At 39.2% G+C, this 24,807-nt stretch overlaps 2 protein-coding genes across 9 annotated transcripts in view; both read left to right on the top strand.

The window, feature by feature from the left end:
• Positions 1-18,796, top strand: part of E2f1 (E2F transcription factor 1) — a 42,680-nt gene extending 23,884 nt beyond the window's left edge. The window contains exons 1-6 of one of the 3 annotated variants that reach the window (XM_070216301.1): positions 570-834; positions 12,317-13,114; positions 13,514-14,248; positions 15,337-15,583; positions 15,698-16,513; positions 17,558-18,796. In XM_070216301.1, coding sequence (XP_070072402.1) covers positions 12,647-13,114; positions 13,514-14,248; positions 15,337-15,583; positions 15,698-16,513; positions 17,558-17,685 — 2,394 coding nt within the window. In that variant the 5' untranslated portion in view covers positions 570-834; positions 12,317-12,646 and the 3' untranslated portion in view covers positions 17,686-18,796. Of the gene's footprint in view, positions 1-569; positions 835-5,923; positions 6,691-12,316; positions 13,115-13,513; positions 14,249-15,336; positions 15,584-15,697; positions 16,514-17,557 lie in introns of those variants that run through there. The other 2 variants (XM_070216300.1, XM_017152018.3) reach the window with 2 other exon arrangements.
• Positions 18,797-19,752: 956 nt separating this feature from the next.
• Positions 19,753-24,807, top strand: part of InR (Insulin-like receptor) — a 49,451-nt gene continuing 44,396 nt past the window's right edge. For 4 of the 6 annotated variants that reach the window (XR_011418934.1, XR_011418933.1, XM_070216299.1 and 1 more), the window contains exon 1: positions 19,753-20,275. The gene's annotated coding sequence lies outside the window, so the exon portion shown is untranslated. Of the gene's footprint in view, positions 20,276-20,862; positions 20,881-24,807 lie in introns of those variants that run through there. The other 2 variants (XM_070216297.1, XM_070216298.1) reach the window with 2 other exon arrangements.

The raw sequence follows: 24,807 nt of genomic DNA, 5'->3' as shown, positions 1-24,807 counted from the left end.
CTTTTTGCCCGGTTTTTCGGAATTTGTTGTGGCAAGAAAGAAGTACGCAACATTTACGAATCGAACGCAGCAGAAAGTGGAAGTGATCAGCGGATCTCCCGGATCTTCAGATCGATCATCGTTATTCGCGTGTTGATTGTTTTTACCTTGTTATCGTTAACAACATTATTTCAAAAAGATATCACACCACCCAAGTGAACCCAAAATATAAAATGGAAAATTTCAAGAATACCTAAAGTTTTGTTAAACGTATCTGCAAGATACGGAAAATAAACACCCGCTTACAAAGTGTTCTGTTATGTTATAACCCAAAAAGAAACATCACTGCCAATGTTTCGGATTCCGAGGATATTACTCAAAATCAATAAATCATGACAACCATATAACACCACACAAATATTATAAAACACAAAAAAATCAAACACCAAATTTTGTTTCAATCTATGCAATACTCAAAATTCTTTCAAGTTTTCTATTTGTTATTTATTATTAAAATTTTCACGTGTTAATCAACAAGTTTATCTTCAAAATCTCATTACCATTTAAGTGTTTCTTTTCTAAAAGTTAAATTGTTCTGAAACTTATTAAATACGTTCTTAAAGTTATTTCTACTGTACTTTTTTATATTATCTTAACAAAAGCCAAATTCTTTTAAAGCAAAGTAACGCTTATTTATTTATTGTATACTACCATTAAATTTGAATTAAGTTTTTCGTAATACCTTTTATAAACCTAAATTAAACAATACCTATAAACGTCAATTCAAAATTGCTGCTGCCAAAAAGACTTTCTTTGGATTACATTTTAAAATTGCTCCATCAAGGCTTCAAATGTGTAAGTATACATAAAAATTGTAAGAAAAAAGAATAATCCATGGCGTTATATTTTCTTCAAAATCATTTATACCAGTCGGAACTTAACTTCAGAATCTTTGTTTTCCCCCCAAGTTTATTTTATTTCTTTACACACTTTGTTGGTGTTTCCACTTACATGTAAATGTATAATTAAACATAAATAGGAATTCCATTCTGTTGGTAGCAGTCTTGTGGCCTAGAGAACACTAAATAGATAGACATCAAGAGAGAGGGAAGTTCATTGAACGTGGCTCGGTAGAATCGAAAACAGCTAAAGCCGAAACCAAACTCAAAACCCAAAACCGAAACCGAGAATGTCTAACCATATAAGTCGGTAAGTCGGTGTGTGCGTTTGCAGAGTATCTGTGAGTTTGTTGAGCAATCGGTACTCACAGTTAGGGCGGACAGGTAGTCCACATTAGGTATTTCTCTCTTTCCCACACATGGGGCTTCAGTTGCGATAGAGGGTGGGGGTGACAGGGGAGGCGGTGGGGATCTGGTGGGGTCGCACGTCTCAATGTCGATCGTTGAGCAATGTGATTCGTAATTCGTAGTCATTGTTTTTGCTTTTTGTAGTTTTCCTAACCGCCCAACGTTCAGCATTCGTGGATGAAAAGAGACTACAGACAGAGGGTATTTATGGAAAAGAAAACTTTTAAGTCATTTCTTTATTTACCGGGTAATTTAAGGTTAAGTATTGTTTTCATGTTTCTTTATGCGATTAAACTGACTAAATTTAATTATGAATTTATAGTCATAATACAAGTAATTTAAATTTTTAAATTATCCATAGTTAATATTTCTGATATTTCCTAAATCAGTTACCACTGTAAATGTACTCGACTGACTCATCGCATTAGTCGAGCCTTTTCCACTTAAATGGTGTTCATTGCCCGAACGTAATGTCTGTAAGAATAATTAACATTCAAATCAAATTAATCTACAATTTGTGCAAAATAGGAAATGGAAACGTTGCAAGTGAAAATTTGAAACGAGCGAAACAGGGAAGCAAAGACAAGGGTAAGGTTGTGACGTCTAGGAAAATTCTAGAGTGACGGAACTTATCCACAAAGACACAAACAATTTCGTGGAAAATCCAGGATGCGCCGCAAGATGTTCAATAAATGTTCCTTGCAGTCAAACGGAAGGAAAAAGGAAAAAATATAAATACACTGCAATGAGGATGCCTAACTGAATCTGAAATAATATAAATTCCATTTGATTTAATATTTCAACGATATAAATAATATAAGAAAAAACCTTTTTATATCTTGGTATCAGGACCAGATAACATAAAATATGTTATTATTTTAAGCCTGAAAAGGAAGGATTTTTCTTTCTCCAAGTGCACTTTAAAAGCTGCTGCCTCTGAATGAAAAACTCCACCCCATGGCTCTAAAATTCTGACTGACATTCTGTCAAACAGGCGGCGACGTCGACGTCAACTTCAACAGTCGTCCCGTTCCACCTACCTCCTTGCTCACCCTGTCCACCTCGTCCACCCCGTCCTCCTCCCCCTTTTTGTTTCACTTTTATTTTCAAATTTGAATATCGCGCCGTGGCTTGAGATTCTCAAGTAGTTTCTTGCTGATTGCATTCCATGCCGGCGTCGTGGTTTCCTCTCCTTGCTCTTCCCCTCCCCTCCCCGCCGACAACTCTCTTTCATTTCCCATATGTCTGGTTCCTCGGTGGCAAAGGGGGTGGCTGTGGGGGATATAAAGCATAGTACTACATGCGATATTTGCACCCCACCAAAGGCAAAGGGGTTGGCTGCTCTGACGTTGATGAGGAAGGAATTGCAGGGAGAAAAGGATGAAAGAGGAACGATGACGAGGTTGACGAGGAGCCTGATGAATGCTTGACGCAGTTCCTTCGGGCTCTCAGACTTGAAACGCTGCCGGCTAAATGCGTCTGGCTTGGAAATTAACCAATAGGATAAATGGTCGAGGGGCAAGTCGAAAACTTTTTATATGTATGCTTTCCAAAAAAAAAATAAAAAAAGTATTAAAATTATACTCAATATCTAGATAGAAAAATCAATATTGAATTATCAAAAAAAAAAATATGTTTTTTTATCTTACGAAAACATAATAGGCCCACCTTAATATTTTCTTATAAAGTCCGCGCTTGAAAAAAGTGTAGCATGCTTTTCAGGGAAATTAAATGATATTAGCGACTTTTTTGGTTTTTGGAACATTCTAGAAAATAAGAAATAGTGTTTTTTATATAACTTTAATTCTAAAAAACTGGAGCCATAAATAAAATTTTGAAATTGCTTACATCACCTGCGGGCATTTAAAAACCCCAATAAAACACCATCTTTGTTATTCTCACAACCGTTGCGAAAATGTCGCAAGTGCCTAAGCTGAGTTTCGGGCATTGAGTTCATTGATCTAAGCCCGAAAGGAAAAACATCTGCTCAAATATGTGCGCAGCGCTTGTGTTAAGCGTATATCTATGCCACCGCATTGTCTTGCACCCTCTCCCTCTCTCTCTTTTTGCCCACACTCAAAAAAAAATTTTAGAAAATCGCCTATGGATTTGCTTTACTGGCGATTTTTTTCTATATTTCTGGAATATTTCTTGAATTTAATGAATTTTGATTAATTGGAAGAAAATTTTCTTTACCAGTAGAAAATTTTTTTATTTTAAAGAAAAAAATCGCCAGTGAAGCAAATCCATAGGCGATTTTCTAAAATTCAGGGCGATTCATTTTCTGAGTGCACCCGTAAGAGTTTATGATATGACATACGGGAAAAAATCAAGCAAATTATGGTAAATACGCCTCTGGAAACTCACGCCCCGCTTTGAGGCTCTGGAATGGGCAGCAAACGGATACACAGATACTCACGAACAACGAGCAAATACAGAAAAAAAGAGCCAGGCACTCGCACACGCATTTCCAGTTAATTAAAAGTATTTATGACACTGCGCACATAAAATGTCTTCCAAAGTACAAAAGTCCACCCAAGGATCGTGGGAAGTTCCCGTTTGCTCTCTTCTATATGGCAAGGAAAAAAACATCTTGCAAAAAAAAATGGTTGGAAAAAAATGAAGCATAGAGATACTCTAATTGCATATGCAGAGAAAAGTATGGGGGGAGGGGGACCAGGGGCCAAAGTTCCTCTCTTTTTGCGGCTGTGAGGGGTGATTCTCCCTCCTCTTCTTCTTGTTGTCTGGTGGTCTGGTTTATGGGAAAGGCGAAAAAAATCACACTCACGGATCTGTGAGTGTCCTCGCCTCTCCTTTCCACCCAAGAAACCCAAAGGATAACGCAGCCTCGAGTCCTCGAGGCGCAAAAAAATGAATTACAAAAAAGTTGCCAAAAAAAATTAATAGAAATTGAAAACTGGAAAGGAGATTACATTTTCGGGCTCTTGTGGGGTGATGTTTCGCATTTTGTGGGTATGGGAAAGACTGGGAAGATCGCCTGACAAGTTGAACAGATTTTCGAGATACATTTATGTATGCAAAGCCAGGAATGAGAATAAAAGCGAGCATGAGTTGTAAATATTTAAACAGATTGCTGGTAAAAATAAAGGCATGATTTCAAAAGAGAAGTTTCAAATATTTATTTGGTAACTCCAAAAATATTTTGCCATTATAGTAGTTTATCTGCGTTTGGGGACTAACAAATACGAATAATGGTTACTCAAATATTTAGACAGGTTTCTTTAATCAGGTCAGCAAAATAAATAGGTTAAAAGTGCGAAAAAATAAACACACGATCATAAAGAATATTTTTTTAAGATTATTTTTCAAGTTATAAATAATTTCATAATAATCTCATATTAATTTACAATCTATTCGAATAAGTTTACAGATAGCAATAAAAGGTACTGGACAGTAATGAATAAATTGAGTTTGGATGATTTCGAAGTGTATTATAGACCCATTTATTGACAATTTCCGGCCTCAAAAAGTGACCCCCTCGATGGGGTCTGAAAATCGGCAACGTTGGGGTGCTGCAGCAACTACAACAATGTCGTCACTGCCATGCAATGCAACACTTGGCACACAACTGATAAAGATAAAGGAGATGACGGCGGAGGGGGATGGCGATGAGAAGGGGGTGGCGGATGAGTGGGGTCTCTGCCTCCGCCTCTGCCGGCGTCGCTGCCGATGTGGGTGCGGTAACAGCGACTTCGGCCACTTCCGTCTGAGCGATTTTTAGCCGATTTGTAGCCGGCAAGCGAAAGAGAGAGAAAAGGGATGGGGCCAAAGGCAAAAGCCGCTCTCTCCGAACACACGAGTCTGGCTTCCACATGCCACATGGGAGGAGGAAGGAGCGGCGCCACTCGAGTTCCACACTCTCGCGCTTTCGCTTTCCGCCCCCCTCTTTCTCACACTCTCCGTCTCTTTCTCAGCTGATGCCGCTAAGTCGCTGCAATTAGCAGGGTTTTCTCATTTTCAAGCTTCAGTTTGTATGGGAACAGAAAAGTGGTAAAAATTTTAAGGGGTTGTAATAAATAAAAATTTCCAAATTTTTTAAAGACAAAAATAATATTGCTTCTTAATTCTAGCCAATAATTGATAACACAGAAATATTTGTTTCCATGAATAAATAAAAATTAATTTAATTTTTTTGAATAACAAATTCAAAGCAAATTTAATATAGCCGAAATATTCGTTATTTTTGATTTGATAGCCCATCGTAATATCGTATCGGTTTTGTTTGATCAGTTTTTCTCTACTCGAAACCCACGTTCCACTCTCTCGCTCTCTCTCGCCCGCAACGTCGCTAGCGCTCAGCTGGTGACGCCGCCAATTCGCCGCCACAAGTCGTTTTGTGGCTCTGTGGCCTTTCCGCCGCTTCGCCGCAATCAGTTCTCTCTGTTAGGGCCCCACTGTTAGACGATGTATCGTAACATTTCGAGAGAAAAACCGGGGGTAAAGCGCCAACGGCCCTCAAATCGCCGCCAGTTCCCTCGTCGTGACGTCGCTGTTGTTGCTGTTGCCGCTGCCGCCCCCACGCACACATGTGCGCACAGAAACCACGCTAATCGCAGGAAAAATCCGAAACTGAAAAGCCAACTGAAAAGAGTAGAAGACTGAGGTATACATAGTTAATTGTAGTTTAACACGGTAATAAACGCACGTTATGTACCGCTACGTCGTGGCTTACGTTTTCTCCGCTTGACGTAAGGCGACTCCCTCGCGCTCTCTCTCTCTCCGTCTCTCTCCGATTCTCTTTCTCCGCGTGTGGATTGCGTTTTTGCCGGCCAGGCGACTCCAAAAAAGACACGGCACAACACACACACATTTTGTTGCCCAAGAAGTTCAGTTCGCTTTTCGTCGCAGTCCGCAAAAATGTGAAAATGGAAAACTGAGGGGGAGACCGAAAAGAAAAGCCGCTAAGACTGCAACTGCAAGTAAAAGCTCCGAAACCGCCTGCAAGCAACAGCCAGTTTGCTAACGACAAAAAAGTGCGCGCGTGTAACAATTATGTGATATCTACAACAAATGCTCGAACTGCTGACGTCACGCACAGAATCGTAGAATATATAGAGAATATAGAGGAGAAACGAAAACGTCGCGTAGTAAAGTTAAAAGTTCCCACACACACCAACACACACACACACGGACTGAGTCAAAAGAGGAAGAAGCAGCAGTATATAATACGTGGAATACAAAAGTAACCGAAAGAAAAGGCAAAACACCCGCAAAAAATGAAAAAATTTGCAAATATGAAACGTGTGTGATATTCAAAGAGCAAGAAGAAGAAGTAGCAGGGCAGCGGTGGAGAAGGCGAAGAAGAAGCAGAGCAATTTGTTGTTGTTGCGTGTGATATATAGAAAGCAAGTAAAAGAAAAGCAACAAAAATTCCAATCCCTAGGTGCGTATTCAAACAACAAGGCAAGGGAGTTCCATTTCCACCTTGCCGATGATCAATTAATCATTCATTTTTGAGGTTCGCCCAAAGCCCCCTAATAACCTCCAAAACTGATACGGTGAATAGTAGTCATTCATTTACTCATACAATCCCCCATGCTCCAGTTTTCAGAGATAACGAATCCGAAATTCGTTGTCCATCAGCGAGTTTTAATTTCTGTTTGCCCAAAGTCGGCGGCGATTTCTTTATGGCGCCCCTAGATTAACAATTTTACTAGATCTTAAGAGTGCAGGTAACCTTTTTTCCGTATTTTTGGAGAACGCGTGGGGGAAAAATTCAAAAGCTTTTATAAAATATTAAAATTATATGGTCTTTTATTTTTTTTGTATATTTTGTCCACTGCTTTACTGCAAATAGATTTTATCGTTTAAACTACCTAAACATTACCGCTGTAATCGTAACATTTTTACAAGGTAATTTATATTTTTTATAGTCTTCAGTTCCGGTCGAGGCCCGTACGAAAATGTTGGTCACCCTCGCTTTACTCCAAAATACAATAAACCTGATACCTAAGCAGTTTATGGAATTTAATTAAATCTCTCATATCTCAGAGATCTGCCGTTCTGAATGATATAACTCACTGGTTACCATTTCGAAAATTGAACTGATATTTAATAACGAATGGAGCTTTAAGTGTTACTTAATAAGCTTTTTATATTCACCAGATCATTTGACGTGTTTTGGGGTTATTTAATATTTAATGAAGCTTTATAATTGGCTGTTACCTCTACCATTTTTGTCCATTTAACTGGACTTGTATCAACAGTTTTCCGCTTTAATCTGTGCATGTACTTGACAACTGCACAGTATGTATAGGGTACATGTACATTATATATGCGGCCCCTGTTATCAGGGTTTTGAGTACACAATATTCGATTGACTCCAAATGCGTCATCGTTTGAGTGGCCAGGCGAAATGGAGTTTGTTTTATACATTATGTACTTGTGTTTGGTGTAGAATCGCGCGGGGGACTTCCCCCGAAATTCTTCTTGCCGTTGCCGGCATTGAATTTCCACTCCCACGCGAAACTTTTCCCTTTCCCGGTTTTTCTTTTTGTTTGCAATTTTCTGTGGGCGAAATATTTTGCGACGCATTTTGTGCGCCTCTCCCTGGATAAAAAGCTGCCTTCTCTTTCGCTCATTCTCTTTTTCTCGGCCAGTTGGCAATTATTTTTGGCTTTCTCAAGCGAATAAACGAGAAAACCAAGGCGAGGCTTTGTAGCAGTGTAATAGTATTTTATTTTATTTCTGTATTTGTGCAAATTAGCCAATTTGTCTTAAGCTTTGATGTTACAAAAAAAATCCAAGTATAATTGGTTAAATGAAATTAAGTTAATAGAGAAAATAAAACCGGCTAGAAAAAAAAATCAACCATGTGGACGTTTTTTTTCTCAGCCAACAACAACAACAAGAGAGATGTTCCATGTGGATTGTGTCTGCGAGTAACAGCTGTTATTCGGATTCAGGCCGGCTTTTACTCTCTCTCTCCCTGTCTCTCTTTTTCCCCAGTCCAGCAGCATCCCACTCACACACACTTGCCGACTCTCTCTCGCAACTGCCGCGCTTAATACACAAAATTCGTGTTCTTCCTCTTGTTTTGCTTTTGCTTCACTTTTTTACTCAATTGCAATTGTTGTTGCTTAACACCTTGCACACTCGCACATTATTTATTTGTATTTATTTCACTTGTCCCTGCTTTTCTACTGCGCATGCAAAATGATGTGCAAAAAGAAAGCGAAACTTTTTTATTAGCTTTTGTGTGGGTGTAAGTGTGCATGTATGTATGCTTGGCTTTGCGTGTGTGTGCGCATAAATATTAAAATGCATAATTAATAACCATGTAAATGCATGGGCTTCATAATTAATAGCGGTAAATTGGCGTGCCAAAGGAATACAGTTATGTTTGCAAATTTAATGCTAGCAATTAAGTGCATTCGATTTGGGATTAGAGCAGGAAATTCAATTTGCAGTTATCCATTTTGCTATTATTTTATTAACGAGAGATATCCACCAATGATTAATTTATTAAGTTAAGTTCTTAAGTAGAGAATCTGAATTATTAAAAGTTAAGACCCGTTCTTTAAATAAATTTGTTCTCCACCTTTAACTAATTTCAAATTAACACCGCGAACGTGAGAGGGAGAGAGGGAATGGAAAGGAGAGGCGTCAGCGCTATCAAAAGGCGCATTGCGTGCCTTGAGTCGCTTGGCTGGCTGCCACCCTCTCTCTCCCACTCCACTTCAAGCCCCCCACACCCACCGACAACCCCCAGCGGAATTATTTACTTGGCCCCTACATAATGTGTACGTTTTATTTTCTAGCCTTTCCTTTATCAGTCATACAAATTGTACGGTTCTCAATGAGAACCCAAAGCAAAAACAAACCAAAGAAAAGCTATTCTAGTTTTTATTGTTGCTCCGCTCTGTTGCGCCAATGTTGATTGAAAAGAGAGAAAGACAGAGAGAGAGGGAGGAAAAAAATAAAAATAATAAAAAAAAAGAAAACTTGTTATTTATTTGCCGTGTAGGCCACATTTTCCACGATTTTCTATTCGCCGCTTCGTATTTTCATGTTCATTTCCCTGTTTGCATAATGTTATTTCTCTCTGTTTGCTTCGCCTTGTGCTTCGCCTTCTGTTGTTAGATAAATGTATGCAGAGATGACTGACAAGTGCACTTAGAAGTTGTTATTATACAGATACATTATCTTGAATATACTCTTTTTGGAGTGTTTGTGGGGGCTATTATTTGAACAATATTTAAAGGTTTTAACGAAATATTTGTGGGACGATTATATTATCCATTTGAAGAAAAAAGATAATATATTTTCAACTTTAAATATAGCCAAAGTTTTCTATCTTTGTCACTGGTTATATGATGGTGGTGCTCCCTTCATAACCCTTGTACAACAATTAAATTTAATGACTCTGGTGTAATACGAAGGTCTCAAAAGCCATCATATTATATTTATTTAGCACTTTGAAGACCTACAAAGTAAAAAGCTTTAAAAATAAGTCTTGGTTTTTTTCTACATTTAATTTGTATGATCTCAAGGGCTTGCCAATCCCCTCCCCGTTGGTTTTCTTGCTAATCTTTGTTGTTTGGGTAATTTTATACGTCTCACTGTAATTTTAGATGCAAAATATTTCCAGCTACTTGTTCGCATTTTGCGTGCCGATCAAAAGAAATTTAAATTGGAAATTTCAATCGGCGAGACCTACCTGGTTTTTTCGGTACCCTTTCCTTTCCCCTCTGTCTCCCCCCTTTCTTCATCCGCCTTTTGTCTGGCCCACATGATTTTAACATTTCTTTTCGAGGGAAGAAAGAGAGAGAGAGTATACGATTTCCATGTATAGGAGTTGAATTACCTGAGCTCGTTCGTCTGTAAGCAGATACCGTTTTTTTTAGCTCAAACACACACGCTTGAAGAATCACTGCAAAGCTTTTGGCTAATGTAGAAAATGTTTGCGAAAACAAGGGAATTAAGTTGCCGCCAACGCGACTGAAGTTTAGTAGAGATAGCAAGAAATAGGGATTTAAAACTCTGTAACATTATATAATTTTTTTTTTTAATTTATAAACTATTTGAAAATGTATTCAATTTTCTTTATGAAAGGTTGATAACCAAATATCCATATTTTTCATAAGTCCGTTAATGGCTAAGCACAAATATTTTTATATTTACCAACTTCATTTGAAGCTTTTATACAATAAAAAGCTTATTATCACCTTTATTACATAGCAATTGAGCCAATATCCCAAACAGAGATTATCAGTTTCCAGATTTAGTTACCTTCAAGCAGGTGAAATTTGAAAGGGAATTTCAGAGCTCCAAGGCCACTGTGCAATGTCAATTTTAATGGTTTGTCTACCTGGCGCGTTTGCCATTCCAATTTCTTGCAAATTTCAGCAAATTCCATGCGAAATTTTAGCGCTCTCTGGTTCATTTTACTCTAGCGGCATTCATTTGCGCTATCATTCTTTGGTTTTTTCTTGCAACTTGTACAATAATTATCAGCTAGTGGAGTTGTTTGTGTTTGCTATTTCGTTCTTTTTCCTATTTTGCTAAACTCATAACCGTTGGCTGTTTAGTTAACAGTTTCTGTTATGCAAATTAACATTGCATGCAGGGCGAGCAGCGCTAATTGCCATTTTTACCTGCCCGCTGTTGTTGTTTTTATTTTTACGCTCATTTGAGCTTTTTAATTTGTTGTTGTCGTCTTCCATTCATGCTCACTTTAGCTGCGAATGGGGCCAGAATTCCTCTAATGAACTTAAAGTCGGGCTTAAAGAAGAAGAGGTGACAGGTAGACCCACTTGGAAAAAATATTTTATCATGGAATTTTTGTTAAATGATTAATTTTCTTTAAGAATTTTTAAATACTTGTGAAAGGAGGTCAATTGCATACAAGAATGTGGTTATTTAATTTATTTAAAACCTATTTTCTGTGATAAAAACGGAATGTATGACAAATATATGATTTATTTTCAGTGTTTCGACTGTGTAGACTTGAATTTTGCCAAAAGCGGTTGAAGTCGACCGCGGCAGTAACGTTATTTTCTTCTTTACCTGATGGTTTTAGTTTTTCTTGTTTCTATCTTTCGCCTTCTCTTTTGCGTTTGTTGCCTTTGCCTTCTGATTCTTGCACACATATTGATTGTTTAATATTTTATGCCGAGTTTATTGACATTTTGTGCGCGAACCTAAGCAAGTCTTCTTCTCGGGTTCAGAAATAGTTTCGGCATGCTTCAGAGCGGACCGTTTCCCCTTTCCCTCCTCCCAACACTTGAATCCGGTTCTTTCGGGCTTAGCATTTTTTGGTTAACAATCTATCATCTGGTTTTATGTGGTTTGGCTGCATGTTGTATGCTTCCATAGGAAGAAAAAAGCAGTAAACGTAGTAAATAAATTCTATCGTAAAATTTTTTAATATACTTTTACAAAAATTATTTATGCTGACCTAATAAACCAGTTTGATTGAAAGCTTTGGTTTAAAATTATAAATCAAATATAAAAATTATTATAATCACACCGATTAATCAAGTTTATGGATTGGGTCAAAAAATCTGAAATACCCTCTAAACTTGTCGTTTTTGGAACGAAATGTTTATCAGTCGATGGTTATTTATGGGTCTAAATTTTCTGTCTGTTATCACAGTTGTTGCACTTACGCGTTTCTGACTGTTCTAGTTTGGCTATAAAAAAAGCCGGGCAAATACATGGTCGTCGCAAAGTCTCTCGTTATTTACCTGTTTTTTCGCTATCGTCCAATTCTCTTTTTTCAGCACTCTTTTATTATAGTCGTGAAATTGTTTTCTTTCGCCATTGCCTTTCGCATCGTATTTATTTGTATTTCCACATACATTCGTTCGTTCATTCGCTTGTCGGTTGCGCATTTTAATTTGTTGTTGCGCCCGACTGGAAAAAATGGGAGACAGATCAAAAGTTTAATGTGCCAAATGCATAAAATATTGAGAAAGCAGGTCAAACTAGCTATAAATAATCCCCAATAAAAATCACACACACACAGTAGATTTAACCTTATCTATTCTTTGTTTGTTCTTTTGCAGATGTGAAGAATCCTTAGGTGCTAATTTAGTTGATAAGCGCAAAAAACGAGAGAGAGAGAGAGAGAGCGATAAACAGGCAGTACAATAAGTAAACCGACACGAGAGCTGGAAATTCCGACTGGGTGGCAACTTTTCGAAGGCAGTGCTTAAAAGTATGCTACAATTTAATGCCAGCGATTGCCGACTGAGGCGAACTTAACAGAATCAGCCACATATATATATATAGAATATATATAGACAACCAGGAGAGAGAGGAGAGAGAGAGAGAGCGAGGAAGAGGAGAGTGCGAGGCGGAGAATCGCCAAAGAATCACGAAGAACCGGCAGCGAAATGTCCAAGTTCTTTGTGAATGTTGCTCCTATCAACAACACCAGCAGCAGCGGCAGCAACAACTCCACCAACAGCACCCAGCGACACCAGCAACAGCACTATGGCGCGGGCGGGGCAACTGGCCACACGATGGTGGCCCGCAGACTTAACTACGATCAGCTCGGCGGCGGCGGCACCACCAACATCAACAACAACAACAATATTGTGATCAAGAACGAGGCCCTCGATCTGGACTACGATCACGGTCTGAGCAGCAGCGACAGCAACAGCAACAGCAACAGCGGCGTAGCAGCCCATCTGCGGGATCATGTCTATATCAGTCTGGACAAGGGGCACGTCACGGGGACGGGGGCAGTGGCAACAGCAACAGCGGGCCACTTGCAGCCGCAACTGCAGCAGCAGCACCACCAAAATCAGCAGCACCGCAAAACGGCCGGCAAATCCAACGATATCACAAATTATTACAAGGTGAGTTGGGAATAAGTTGTAGGTCATGATCTTAATATATTTTTATTGCTTTATAATTCAATTCATTTATTGATTTTAATAAAAATATTTAATGATTTTAATAAGTTTATTTATTGATTTTACTGAATTTATTTATTTATTTCAATAAATGAATTTAATTATGAAGCAATAAAAATGTATTAAGATTTGAAAATTATGTAATATAATTATGAAACCGATAGCTTTGTTCTAGTGGTCTGAAGAATTCGCGTTTTAAGTTTGTTTAACAACTAGATGTTGCTTAAAATCATATACTTTTTTTTTGATTGCCCTGCCAAAATAACAGACTAACATCAGTGAATTACCACATTGAATTCTGTTACTAATTATATTAAATATATTTAAATCTCTCCCCCGCAGGTCAAACGCCGGCCACACGCCGTCACCGACGAGATCCACCCGAAGAAGCAGGCCAAGCAGAGCGCCCACCACCAGACTGTGGGGTACCAGAAGCATGTGGCCAGCAGCACGCCCCAACAGCTGCGACACAGCCACCTTCAGCAGCTTCAACATGCCGCGGATGCCGAGCTGGACGAGGATGTGGTGGAGCGAGTGGCCAAGCCGGCTTCGCATCACCCATTCGCTCTGTCGACGCCCCAGCAACAGTTGGCCGCTTCGGTGGCCAGCAGTTCGGCGAGCGGAGATCGCAATCGGGCGGACACCTCGCTGGGAATACTGACCAAAAAGTTTGTGGACCTGCTGCAGGAGTCACCGGATGGCGTTGTGGATCTGAACGAGGCCTCCAATCGGTTGCACGTGCAAAAGCGACGCATCTACGACATCACCAATGTCCTCGAAGGCATCAACATCCTGGAGAAGAAGTCCAAGAACAACATCCAGTGGCGCTGCGGGCAATCAATGGTCAGTCAGGAGCGATCGCGGCGAATCGAGGCGGAATCGGTGCGGCTGGAGCAGTTCGAGAACGAGCTGAACATGGCCATCGACCAGATGCGCGGCAATCTGGCCGAGATCTCGCAGGAGGTGGAGAACTCCGGCGGCATGGCCTACGTTACGCAGAACGACCTGCTCAACGTGGATCTCTTCAAAGATCAGATCGTCATCGTTATCAAGGCGCCGCCAGAGGCCAAGCTTGTGGTGAGTACTAGATTTAAGGCAGCTAGAGGTCTGAGAGTCCTAAGAAATTATGTAGAAATCTCATGGGTTAATTGGTTACTTTGGTTAGTTGTTAACTGAAAGATTTCTTTATGAAACCTGGCATATTAATAATTTAATAGAATAATATCGATTAAGGATTTATTTATGACTTCAAATTTCTAAACTTTTACAATCTGTGAACTAGTTTTATTTTAATAACAACAGCGATAGTAATACCTTTTGACTCATTCTCCCCATCGGAAATAGTCGATATCCCCATCTTTTATTTCTGTACCAACGGCTCGTATCTCTGTGGCTATATAGTGTAGTTCCTATATATGTTTGACTACGTCAGAGCTTTTCCTAGCTTTTCCCCGCTTTTTTCTAGTCAGCGCTGCTTCTTCTTAGCGTCTGCATGCCATTAAACGTGGGGCTTATTTATAGAAGGCCATCGCAGCGGCAGACACGACAGGCGAAATGGAGTCCCCCCTGACCGACCACCTTCCGTTTGATATCAAGTAAATTTCTGGCCTCGTCCAACGAAGTTTTCCAATCGTCGCCGCTGTTGCTGCTCGGTCCCCCTAGATGCCGCACTATTTATAAAGATATATCTCAACGCTTAATGTTTCCGCTCGCCTTGAACTGTTGAATGAACTCGCAAATTATTATTGGGGAAAAAGGGAAAACTTGTGCCCAAGAGATATTATAGATCGTGATTTGAAGAATAAATGATGGATGTATCTTTTTCAAGCCCTCTGGCAACGCCAATAACCGATTTGCCGAAATAACAACAACGCAAAAGAGGGGCTATAAAAAATAAAATAAAATAAAATAAAATAAAAGGGGAACGAGAAATATCATTTCTAAAAATACGCGAGCGGCAGAAAATGCTGCTCATTCTCAGGCTCGCTTCATTTGTGTTTCTCTTTTGCTGCCGAGCGGTCGGCGACCGCTTAAAAATTTCAACCGCTCCCCCTTTAACTTAAAAGTTAGTTTCCCGTTGGCCATTTATCTGTATTTAATTATTGTACATACCTACATTTGGAATTTGGTCAATAACCGGGTTTTTGTTTTTTTTTACTATCCAGCTGCCCAACACAAAATTGCCGCGCGAGATTTACGTGAAGGCGGAGAACAGCGGGGAGATCAACGTCTTCCTCTGCCATGACACCTCGCCGGAGAATTCGCCGATTGCGGCGGGCGCCGGCTATGTGGGAGCACCAGGAGCCGGATGCGTTCGAACGGCCACCTCCACCCGACTGCATCCGCTGACCAACCAGCGGCTGAACGATCCGCTCTTCAACAATATCGATGCCCTGAGCACCAAGGGATTGGGTGAGTTTTAGGGGAGAATTCTAACAAATATGATAGTTTTCTTTTCAAATATTTTTCTGTTAATTTATTATACATTTTTAAAATATTTATTAATTTTCCCCTTTCTAATTGCAGTTCCCACGCCCTACCGCTCGGCCCGTAACCTCAGCAAATCGATCGAGGAAGCCGCCAAGCAGTCCCAGCCTGAATATAATAACATTTGTGATATTGCGATGGCCCAGCATCATAATCTGAACCAGCAGCAGCAGCAGCAGCAACTGCCGGAGGAGGACGATGTGGACACGGAGCTGAGTCAGCTGGTACCGACACTGACGAATCCGGTGGTCCGCAGCCATCAGTTCCATCAGCAGCAGCAGCACCAGCAGACCTCCATCCAGGAGCTGTTTAGCAGCTTAACAGAATCCTCGCCCCCAACGCCCACCAAGCGTCGTCGGGCGGCAGCAGCCGCAGCAATTGCCGCAGGCAGCGCAACAGCAGCAACCACTACGCTTAATAGTCATAACAACAACAGCAATCATAGCAACTCCCAACCACCCACAATAGGCTACGGCAGCAGTCAGCGACGCAGCGATGTGCCCATGTATAATTGTGCAATGGAAGACGCAACTGTAACAACAGCAGCTGCATCTGCATCTGCAGCAGCAACTGCAACATCGCGCACGGCAGCAGCAACACAATCGTCGGCGATAAGCTCGCTGCAAATGCAATTCGCTGCCGTGGCGGACAGCAGCAACAACAGCAGCAACAGCAACGATGACGGCGGCTATGGCAGCATTGCTGGCGCTGGCGCCAACGCTGATCCCCATCAGCCGTTCAGCCATGGCCGCCACAGCCTGCCGCCCAGCGCGGCCGACTGCGATGCCAATAGCAACAGCAGCAACGTGACGCTTCAGGGCCTCGATGCGCTCTTCAACGACATTGGCTCGGACTGTAAGTATTATATATAGTGGATGTCCTGCAACATCTATTATTTTTACCACCGTTGTTAATAATCTAAATCTGATCATGCCTGCAATCGCCCGCCGTTCATTCATACATGATCATTTTGCATCCGCCTGTGTTTTTCAATGTCGTCACTATGTAAATAACCGCAGCTAACACCTAATTGGGTATCTAGCAGGGAACTTTATCTAGATCGAAATGAGGCGCACTTGTCAAGAACTTTTTCTGTGACCTGCGTGTATTCAAAAGCCGCATCACAGTCTGAGTTCTTGCTGAGCGTGATGTCCTCACAGCAACATAAATCGAAATCAAAAACGAAATCAAGGAAATCGCAGCAAAAACTAAAACGTATTCCAAATTTTTCAACACATTTTATTTTGTTATTGCAACATTTCGGCCAACGAGAATCAGTTCAAAATTGACAATTTGATTTTATTTTCATTTTTGTTTAATCAAATTAAGTGTTTTATCAGGGGTGTCACGGAAATTTGTTCCGAGCAAATCCAAAAAAATTAAAATAAAAGAAATTTCCTTGGCACACCTCTATATAATCAAATCAAAATAAAAAGTAACCTACTAAAAATCTAACATGTGTCTCACCCAAATCAGTCACTCTTTTATTGTGCTCACATCATCACGCTAACCATCTACTAATTATGTATATTAAAAATGTAATAATAATTGTGCATAAATGTATATATATATCGACATTTAACCCGCCGCCTCGTCAGCAATCGTCCTCGTGTCAAATTCATTTTGGAACTGAATTCTCGTGGGTCTGCACTGACAACACTGACCGCTCCAGGGCCAATTGTTCATTTTGAAATTGAAATTCTGTAGCACCATGAGATTCAGCTCTGGCGTGAATTTCAAACATGCATCCACAACATCTCTCGCTCTGTCAGCTCTCTCTCCTCCTCAATGTTTGTCCACGGCAATCGAAATCGACAATAATCAACAGTCATGCCCAAAACTCTGCGAAATACCGAAATTACCAATATCTCTAGTAACATGTTGCATTTTTATTTACAGACTTCAGCAACGATATTGCCTTTGTGTCCATCAATCCGCCGGACGACAACGACTATCCGTATGCGCTGAACGCGAACGAGGGCATCGATCGGCTGTTCGACTTCGGATCGGACGCCTATGGACCCTAGACGTCCACGGAACACACTCACACGCATATATCTACAAAATTGGGATTCTGGGGGTGTTTATAATTTTAAATTATATACAAATGGCAAAAGAAAAAAAAACAAAACAAAAACTAAATCCAGCAAATTACAAATTATTAAATTATTTGATTGCAAAAACCACAAACAAACAAAAAATCCAAAAACAAAACACAAAAAAAGCGAATCAGCAAAACTTAATGAAACTAAGTTGTGTGTAAAGTTTTAAGCGTAAAATATATACATTTAAATTTATAACCCAAACTAATTTAAGCGAAAACACAAAATCTACTTTACAAAAACTCAGCCTCACGAGAGAAACGGAAAAAAAGGAGAAGTTGTAGCAAGAAGAGCCACATTTTATAAGCAGATTTCAATTTTAGCCTTAAAGCAAAACCAAGGAGAAGCGAAAGGAGGATCAGGAATACTATGTAAATGGGTAGCACACACAAAAAGCTAATACTTCCCCTTGTCAAACAACCTGTTTGGGCTAGAACTGTCTGTAAATTAGTAAAAATAATACCAACACACACATAATTTTTAATTAGAAAACAAAATAGTTGTAAAGCCAATCAACATAATATTAAACAACAATAAAAAGAAAATCAATTTCAAATTGTAAAAAAGATCGAAGACATTTCAAATTCAAACAGAGCAGAAAGAGAGGACACAGCACCTGGGCCCCCCACCCCCTACCCAACCCTCTATTTCCCTTAAATACCCCCGCTCCCCTCCCGTTTTAGTTAAGCATGCAACAAAAACGTCCTCCGCCATCTGTTTCATTTGCTTGGATTTATCAATTGATTTTTAATTACTATTATTAAAGCTAAAACTATGTATAATAATTTGTTATTGTTATAAATTTAAACTATAAACACACACACATGGGCCCAATAGCAGTTTATTCATAGAAGCCAAATCATCCCACAAAACAAACAAACAACCAACCACAAGTACATAAATAATTATTTAAACTCTCGCCTAGAAGTTATATATTTAACTAAAATACCAATGCAACAAACGAATGCAAATCATACAACTGTAAAATTCAAACAAATAAAGAAGGAGATCCACAAAAAGCGAAACCTCTGTATAATTGTATGTTTAATTTTTATAAGAGAAAACACTTTGTTAGGTACTTTTCTTTCTTTCTAAAAACAAACACGAAAAAAAGAGAAAATAAATATTAGAAAACGAGGAAAACTTTAAATAAACAAAAAAAGTTTTAAAGCCAAATATCTTGGAATTTTAATGTTATAGCCTGTTAACATTGGGGGGGTTTTCGTTTAACGGCAAGAACTCAGTACTGCTCCTGGATCGGAATCCAAAACCACGTATTTGAATTTTCGCGGATGTTTTTTAAATATTTCGTTGAATCATTCCGACTGCTGTCTATTTCCCAGATCAATACCACTTCTATATATCAGAATTGCAGACAGAGTACGATCCTATGCGAATTTTAGGAGGGTGTCTTGGCTAACATAGCCGATGCCCTCTATCTCTTTTCGAATGCAACATTTGAGAGCGCCATTGCGGCCGAAAGGGGAACCAGTGAGCGCAGACAATATCACGATATATATTCACATATCTCCTCTCAATTCAACAGAAATGTTAAGATACATTAATTAGATTGAGTATTGCCAGTTCCCCTTTCGGCCGCATTGGCGCTTTCAAATGTTAGATTCTTACAGTAATGTTAAGGTACATGCCAATGTAAAAAAAGTTGTATCTTAACATTTCTGTTAGAATCTAACATTTGAAAGCGCCAATGCGGCCGAAGAGGGAACTGACAACACTCGATATCAATAATCACAAAAAATATCGATATCTCTCCTCTCAATTTAACATAAATGTTAAGATGCAACGTTTTCTTACATTGGCAGAGGCTCGGCGTCTCTGCCGCTGCTCTGCCAATGTAAGAAAACGTTGCATCCTAACATTTCTGTTAAAATTAACATTTCAAAGCGCCCCTGCGGCCGAACGGGGAACTGAAACCATCGATAAAGAATTCCCAAAATCATCGAGGTTTTCCCATCCCACGTACAACAACGCAAAACAACAAACAAAAAACAAAATTTCGGCGAGCAACACGGACGGCGGAGCGCATGAAATCGGCGGAAATTGCGGTCGCGGGAAATTGTGTCTGCGGAAAATCGTCGCTGCGAACAAGGCCACAGTGGATTGTCGATATAGAGCCGTGCGAAGCGGAAAATTTGGTGAATGAAAAGTGAAAAGTGCGGAAATGCCATGAGGTACATGGAGTTGGAATAGGTGAATAGATAATTCCACGAAATACAAGTGCGGGCGATTTGCGAGTGCGGAGTGTCGGGTGTGTGTGTGAAATTCACGGCGAATAAATAAATAAATTTGTGTACACACACACACGCCTAGTATCTGTATATACACAGCATGTTGTGAAGTTGCGGCGCAAAAGGAAAGCACGCGAATAAAACATAAGAAAATTTAATTACGCCTGCGTCTGGGAAAGTGCGTCGTTCTATTTTGAAATCGATACCAAAATAAAGTACAACAAAATAGGTGACACAACAACAATGCCTGACAACGTTGCAAAGGGGTATGTAGCAACAACAACAAATAACAATAATAAATGGAGAATAGAAAATAGTAGTGGAAACGTAACTAGAAAATACTCGACGAAATTACTACGCAGCAGCAATTTATGCCAAGTTGTTTTTGCTCTCCCTCCCCTCTCTCTCCCTCCACCGGTCCCGTTCCCGGTTTCTCTTGTTTCTTTTGTTGTTGTTCCATATCTATCATATCGTCCGTTTTGTGAATGAGCAGCGCAGCCAGCATTATGCTCCGTCTCTTTCGGCCCGGTCGCACCCGGTTGCCCTCTCCTGCTCTCTCTCTCTCTCTCTCTTGCGCGCGGAGAGCGGCTGCGCGAAGAGAGGCGGAAAAGGAATGAAAGAATTTCGATTGCTGCCGGTTTTTATTGTTGTTGTGCTGTTTTTTTTTTTTTTTATTGTTGCACGCATTTTCAAAAGCGGTACAGATAAGTTACCAATTAAATAAATCCAGCATTAAGTGTCATTGACACGTTGTAATGTGATTTGGCGTTTAATGTCAGTATTCGTGCTTAATTAAATACTTTAGAAATGTCTTGCAAAATGTATAGTTTTATTTACCGAGGAATAGGAATAGCTTATTTCTTTCTCAAATGTAAGTCCGATTTTAAACTAAATAATTTGAAATTGCATCTTATAAATCCTCATTTTAATGTTATTTCTTAAATTTTATATTAATTTTTTTTAATTTAATGTTTCCTAATTTTCTAAATAATTTCTTAAAAAAAAAATTGAATATTAATAAATCAAATTGTTAAAAGCTCTTATTTGTAAATCAACAACTATTGAGATCCCTCAAGGCGTCTTGAAATCGACCGCTTTAATATGTTTTTTCCCACATTTTACAACCATTTGCAATTAAAACACATACTTGGTATTTAACTCTTTTTCATCAATAAATATTGTGCTTACTCACCTGTTGATTTGTCAAGGTTTTGTTTAAACTTTTTTTTATATTATTATCTTTTTTTGTTGTAGAAAAATGTAGTTTTCAGTAATTTTAATGTGTTTAATTAACAACAAAGTCGAGTACCACATAATTTCATTGGTTGTCAAAATGTCATGACAGTGCAATTTTGACAGTTTTCATTAATTTGGTGCTTTTAATTAGTGTTACCAAATATTTTACTTTTGGAAATGTATACTCAAATAATATTTGCCTTACTTGATCGAAATAATTGGTGTTTTCCCCAACTAAACCAGTTAGAAATATGATCGTCAAATTTATATAAAATATCAGATTAAAATTGCGACTGCCGACCTACTTTTTAGATTTATTTGTTTTAAGAAATCCATTCAGCTTAGTCCACTTTGTTATGAACTCTGTTGCAAATTAAGCTGCTTTCTTATTTACAAAATTTTAACTTTTATATAAATTTTCAATGAAAGTTCCCTAACTAAAAGAAAGTCAATTCATAGTTTACATGAGCTTTTCCATTTTTCCTCCAGTAAAATAAATTAAAATACAAGTTTATACTTAAGGAACTGGACTTAAAGTTAAAGCCAGATAGCTCCGTCGACAACGGGAATAGAACAATAGATCTGAGGGTCTGTAATTGTACTGAAATGAAACCGTGCGTAGTGCAAAATAGGAAAAACATTACACAAATAGCTGGCGATGGCGGAGATATTACGGGTAGTTGGCGTTGGCTTTGGGGGAGGAAAAGTGGGAAATGGGGAAATGTGGGGTTGGGGATGGGGATGGGCCCGCCTGCTAATTAAAAAGCATAAGCACTAATTGGCGTGCCGCTGCGCTTGTTGTTGCTATTTGCCGTTGGACTGCCCACTTGCTGTGCTCTTATTATATTCGCGTTATTATTGTATAATAAGAGAGAAATGCCATAAAAAATTGGGAGGTGGGGTTAAAACAACGGGCAAAACCGAAGCAACAAAAAAGCGGCCAAGAATTGCGCATTTTTGTATTAATCATGCTATATTTTTGACGAGGCCCGAGGAATGTTGGCCAATGTATTTGTATTTGTGCGTAATTTATTTATTTTTAAATCGAGTTTGCCTGCCTGCTTTTCCCATGCGTGTGTGCGAGCATAAGTGCGAATGTGTGTGTGTGTGTGTTTGCGACAAAAATAAGTCGCCGCAAAAACAAATTGCTGAAATAGAACCAAAATAAAGCAGAAAAACAGAAGCGAGATCTGTCGAGGATGAGGCAATGACGGAACCCGGGTTATTTTATTTTCGTGCATGTTATTTTTGATATTGGCTTTTTTATGGTGTGGCAAAAAACCGGAAATTGTTTGTCCGGCTATTGTTGATGACGTATGACCGACCATCCAGTTGTTGGCAATTCTGGCGCATAATTTGGCCACACTAATTAAGAGCGGCGAAAGGAAAAACAAAAACACAGCACACCGACACCAACACAATTACCACTACTAAAAACAATAACAAAAAAAAACCGAAAAAGTTTTGACCACATGTCTAAACGTAGCTGCGCACAGGCCAGAGAGAGAGGGAACGATTGCCGAAAGAGAGTGGCCGGTGATAAGCCTGTGTGTGTGTGTGTGAGCCGAGCGAGACAAACAGACAGGTGTCATTGACCTTTTTCGCTGCGAAACAACACACACAGCCAAACAATTTTGTGTGCACTTTTTTTCAGCTGCGTTTGCTTCGTTCCCTCTCCCCTTTCCCTCTCTCGTTCTATCTCACTCTCGCCCTGCTGCCGTTGTTTTTTCGCATTTGTTGTTGCTGCCTTCGCTGCTTATGCTGTGAACTGCTTGGCCTTGAACTTAGACGCGCGTCTTCTAATCGCTCCACACTCCCCTCTCGCCACTGAGAGTTTAATGCTCTGTTGTTGTTGTTGTGTTCGTATTTACAATGGGATCCAGAAATATAAAGCTTTTGGTGTTACTCGTTAATATTCTTTAAAAAAAACTACCTATTTACAAAAATTAAAATTTTTTTTTTTATTTATCCTAGAAGATATTTTTTACTTCATAAAATAATGTTATACAAATAATCTTATATCGATCAATTACATAAAAAATATTATAGTATCAATTGATCGTCAAGGTGATCCGAAAATCCGTTCTTTATTGTTATTATTGCCATTAGCTCTGCATTTTGGATCATGCCCAAATTGGTATCAATTACGCAAACCTTGTTGCTGCCATTTATTTTGCCATTTCGAAATGCAATGTTTTTGCGGTGTGAGTCAACTTGTTTTCGTCGAGCCAGGCCAGTCGCATTTAATTGTGCTTTTATTTGCATTCGGCTCGCGGAAAATCGAATGAATCGGAATTAATTGTTCCAAGAATAATGATTCACATGCGAACTCTCGCATCTTTCATTCAACCACCCGTCCGGCCAGACATCAGCACCCACCCACCCATCCTTACACGCAGCTGCTCCCGAATCTTATCACGGGAAGAGGGTCTAAGGTCCAAGTAAATAATACCCAGCCGTAACAGCAATGGCAATAACAAATAGTACTAACAAGAGCGAGAACAGAAGTAAGAGGCATGGAGCTCACCACGCACACTGGGGCCCAACAACACATGACATAGCCGTCGACGTTCGTCAGTCGGTCGTATGACGAGAGTCCCCCCGATTTCCCCTTGAAAAGTCTGCATTCGCCTACGCATGAACACACAAGACACGGACAAAGGCGGTCAAGATAATAGATCTGCGACTTAAATAGTTTTTTATAGTTAAATGACGTGAAATGTGAAATAATGAGCAAACGCAACTTGTGATCAGAAATGAATTTCTTTTTAATAAATGCATCTTAAAATAACTTTAAAATAAATTGTATTCTGATTAGGGGAGTGTAGGGTAATTTGACGAGTAGGGTAATGTGACGAACTCGTCGAATCTCATATATGACGTCACGACAAAAATTCCAAATAAATGTAGTCGTCTCCCCTTATCGTGTCGACAATGTATTTACAGTAATATTTATAAGAAGTCCCGTAATTTGTTCGTGAGGTAATTTTCGCTAAAAATGTGGTGCGCAAAGTAGCAAACCCATTCAATTTACTTGTGTTTCAGCAGTGCAAGAGCAAAGATGAGTGAAAAATAAAATCAGGCAAATATATGCACGCATACATGAGATCTTTATCAACAGTTTTTGGTACCTCGCGTTTTTTTCTTTTGCGCCGTTTGAGGGTGACACCGTTTTGGCTCCAAGTCTACCTTGTAGGGTATCGTGACGAACTTTTTGTAGGGTATTGTGACGAACTTATTTTATTCAAGAATTTTAACTGTTATCGTTGATTATTTGTAAAAAAAATATAATAATACCAGATAACATTTACTGCAGCAGTTTTATTGTTGTTTTTAATAGTGACGTCAGTTTAATTTAATTTTAAAAAAAATTTGCACTTTGACCATTTTTTTTTTGTAAGTTTGGGTATTATCTTAATACTTTTTTCTTTTCCGTATCGAAAAAAACCTTTCCGTAAATAATATATAAAAAAATGTATTTTTTTGTTTGTAAAAAGGATGGTTTACACCAAACGCTGTGGGATTTGGCTACGTTGAAATTTCGAATCCAAATTTGTTTAGA

This window comes from Drosophila takahashii, chromosome 3R, assembly GCF_030179915.1.
Source record: "Drosophila takahashii strain IR98-3 E-12201 chromosome 3R, DtakHiC1v2, whole genome shotgun sequence".
Taxonomy (NCBI): Eukaryota; Metazoa; Arthropoda; class Insecta; order Diptera; family Drosophilidae; genus Drosophila; species Drosophila takahashii.
This window is presented reverse-complemented; position numbering and strand designations above follow the sequence as displayed.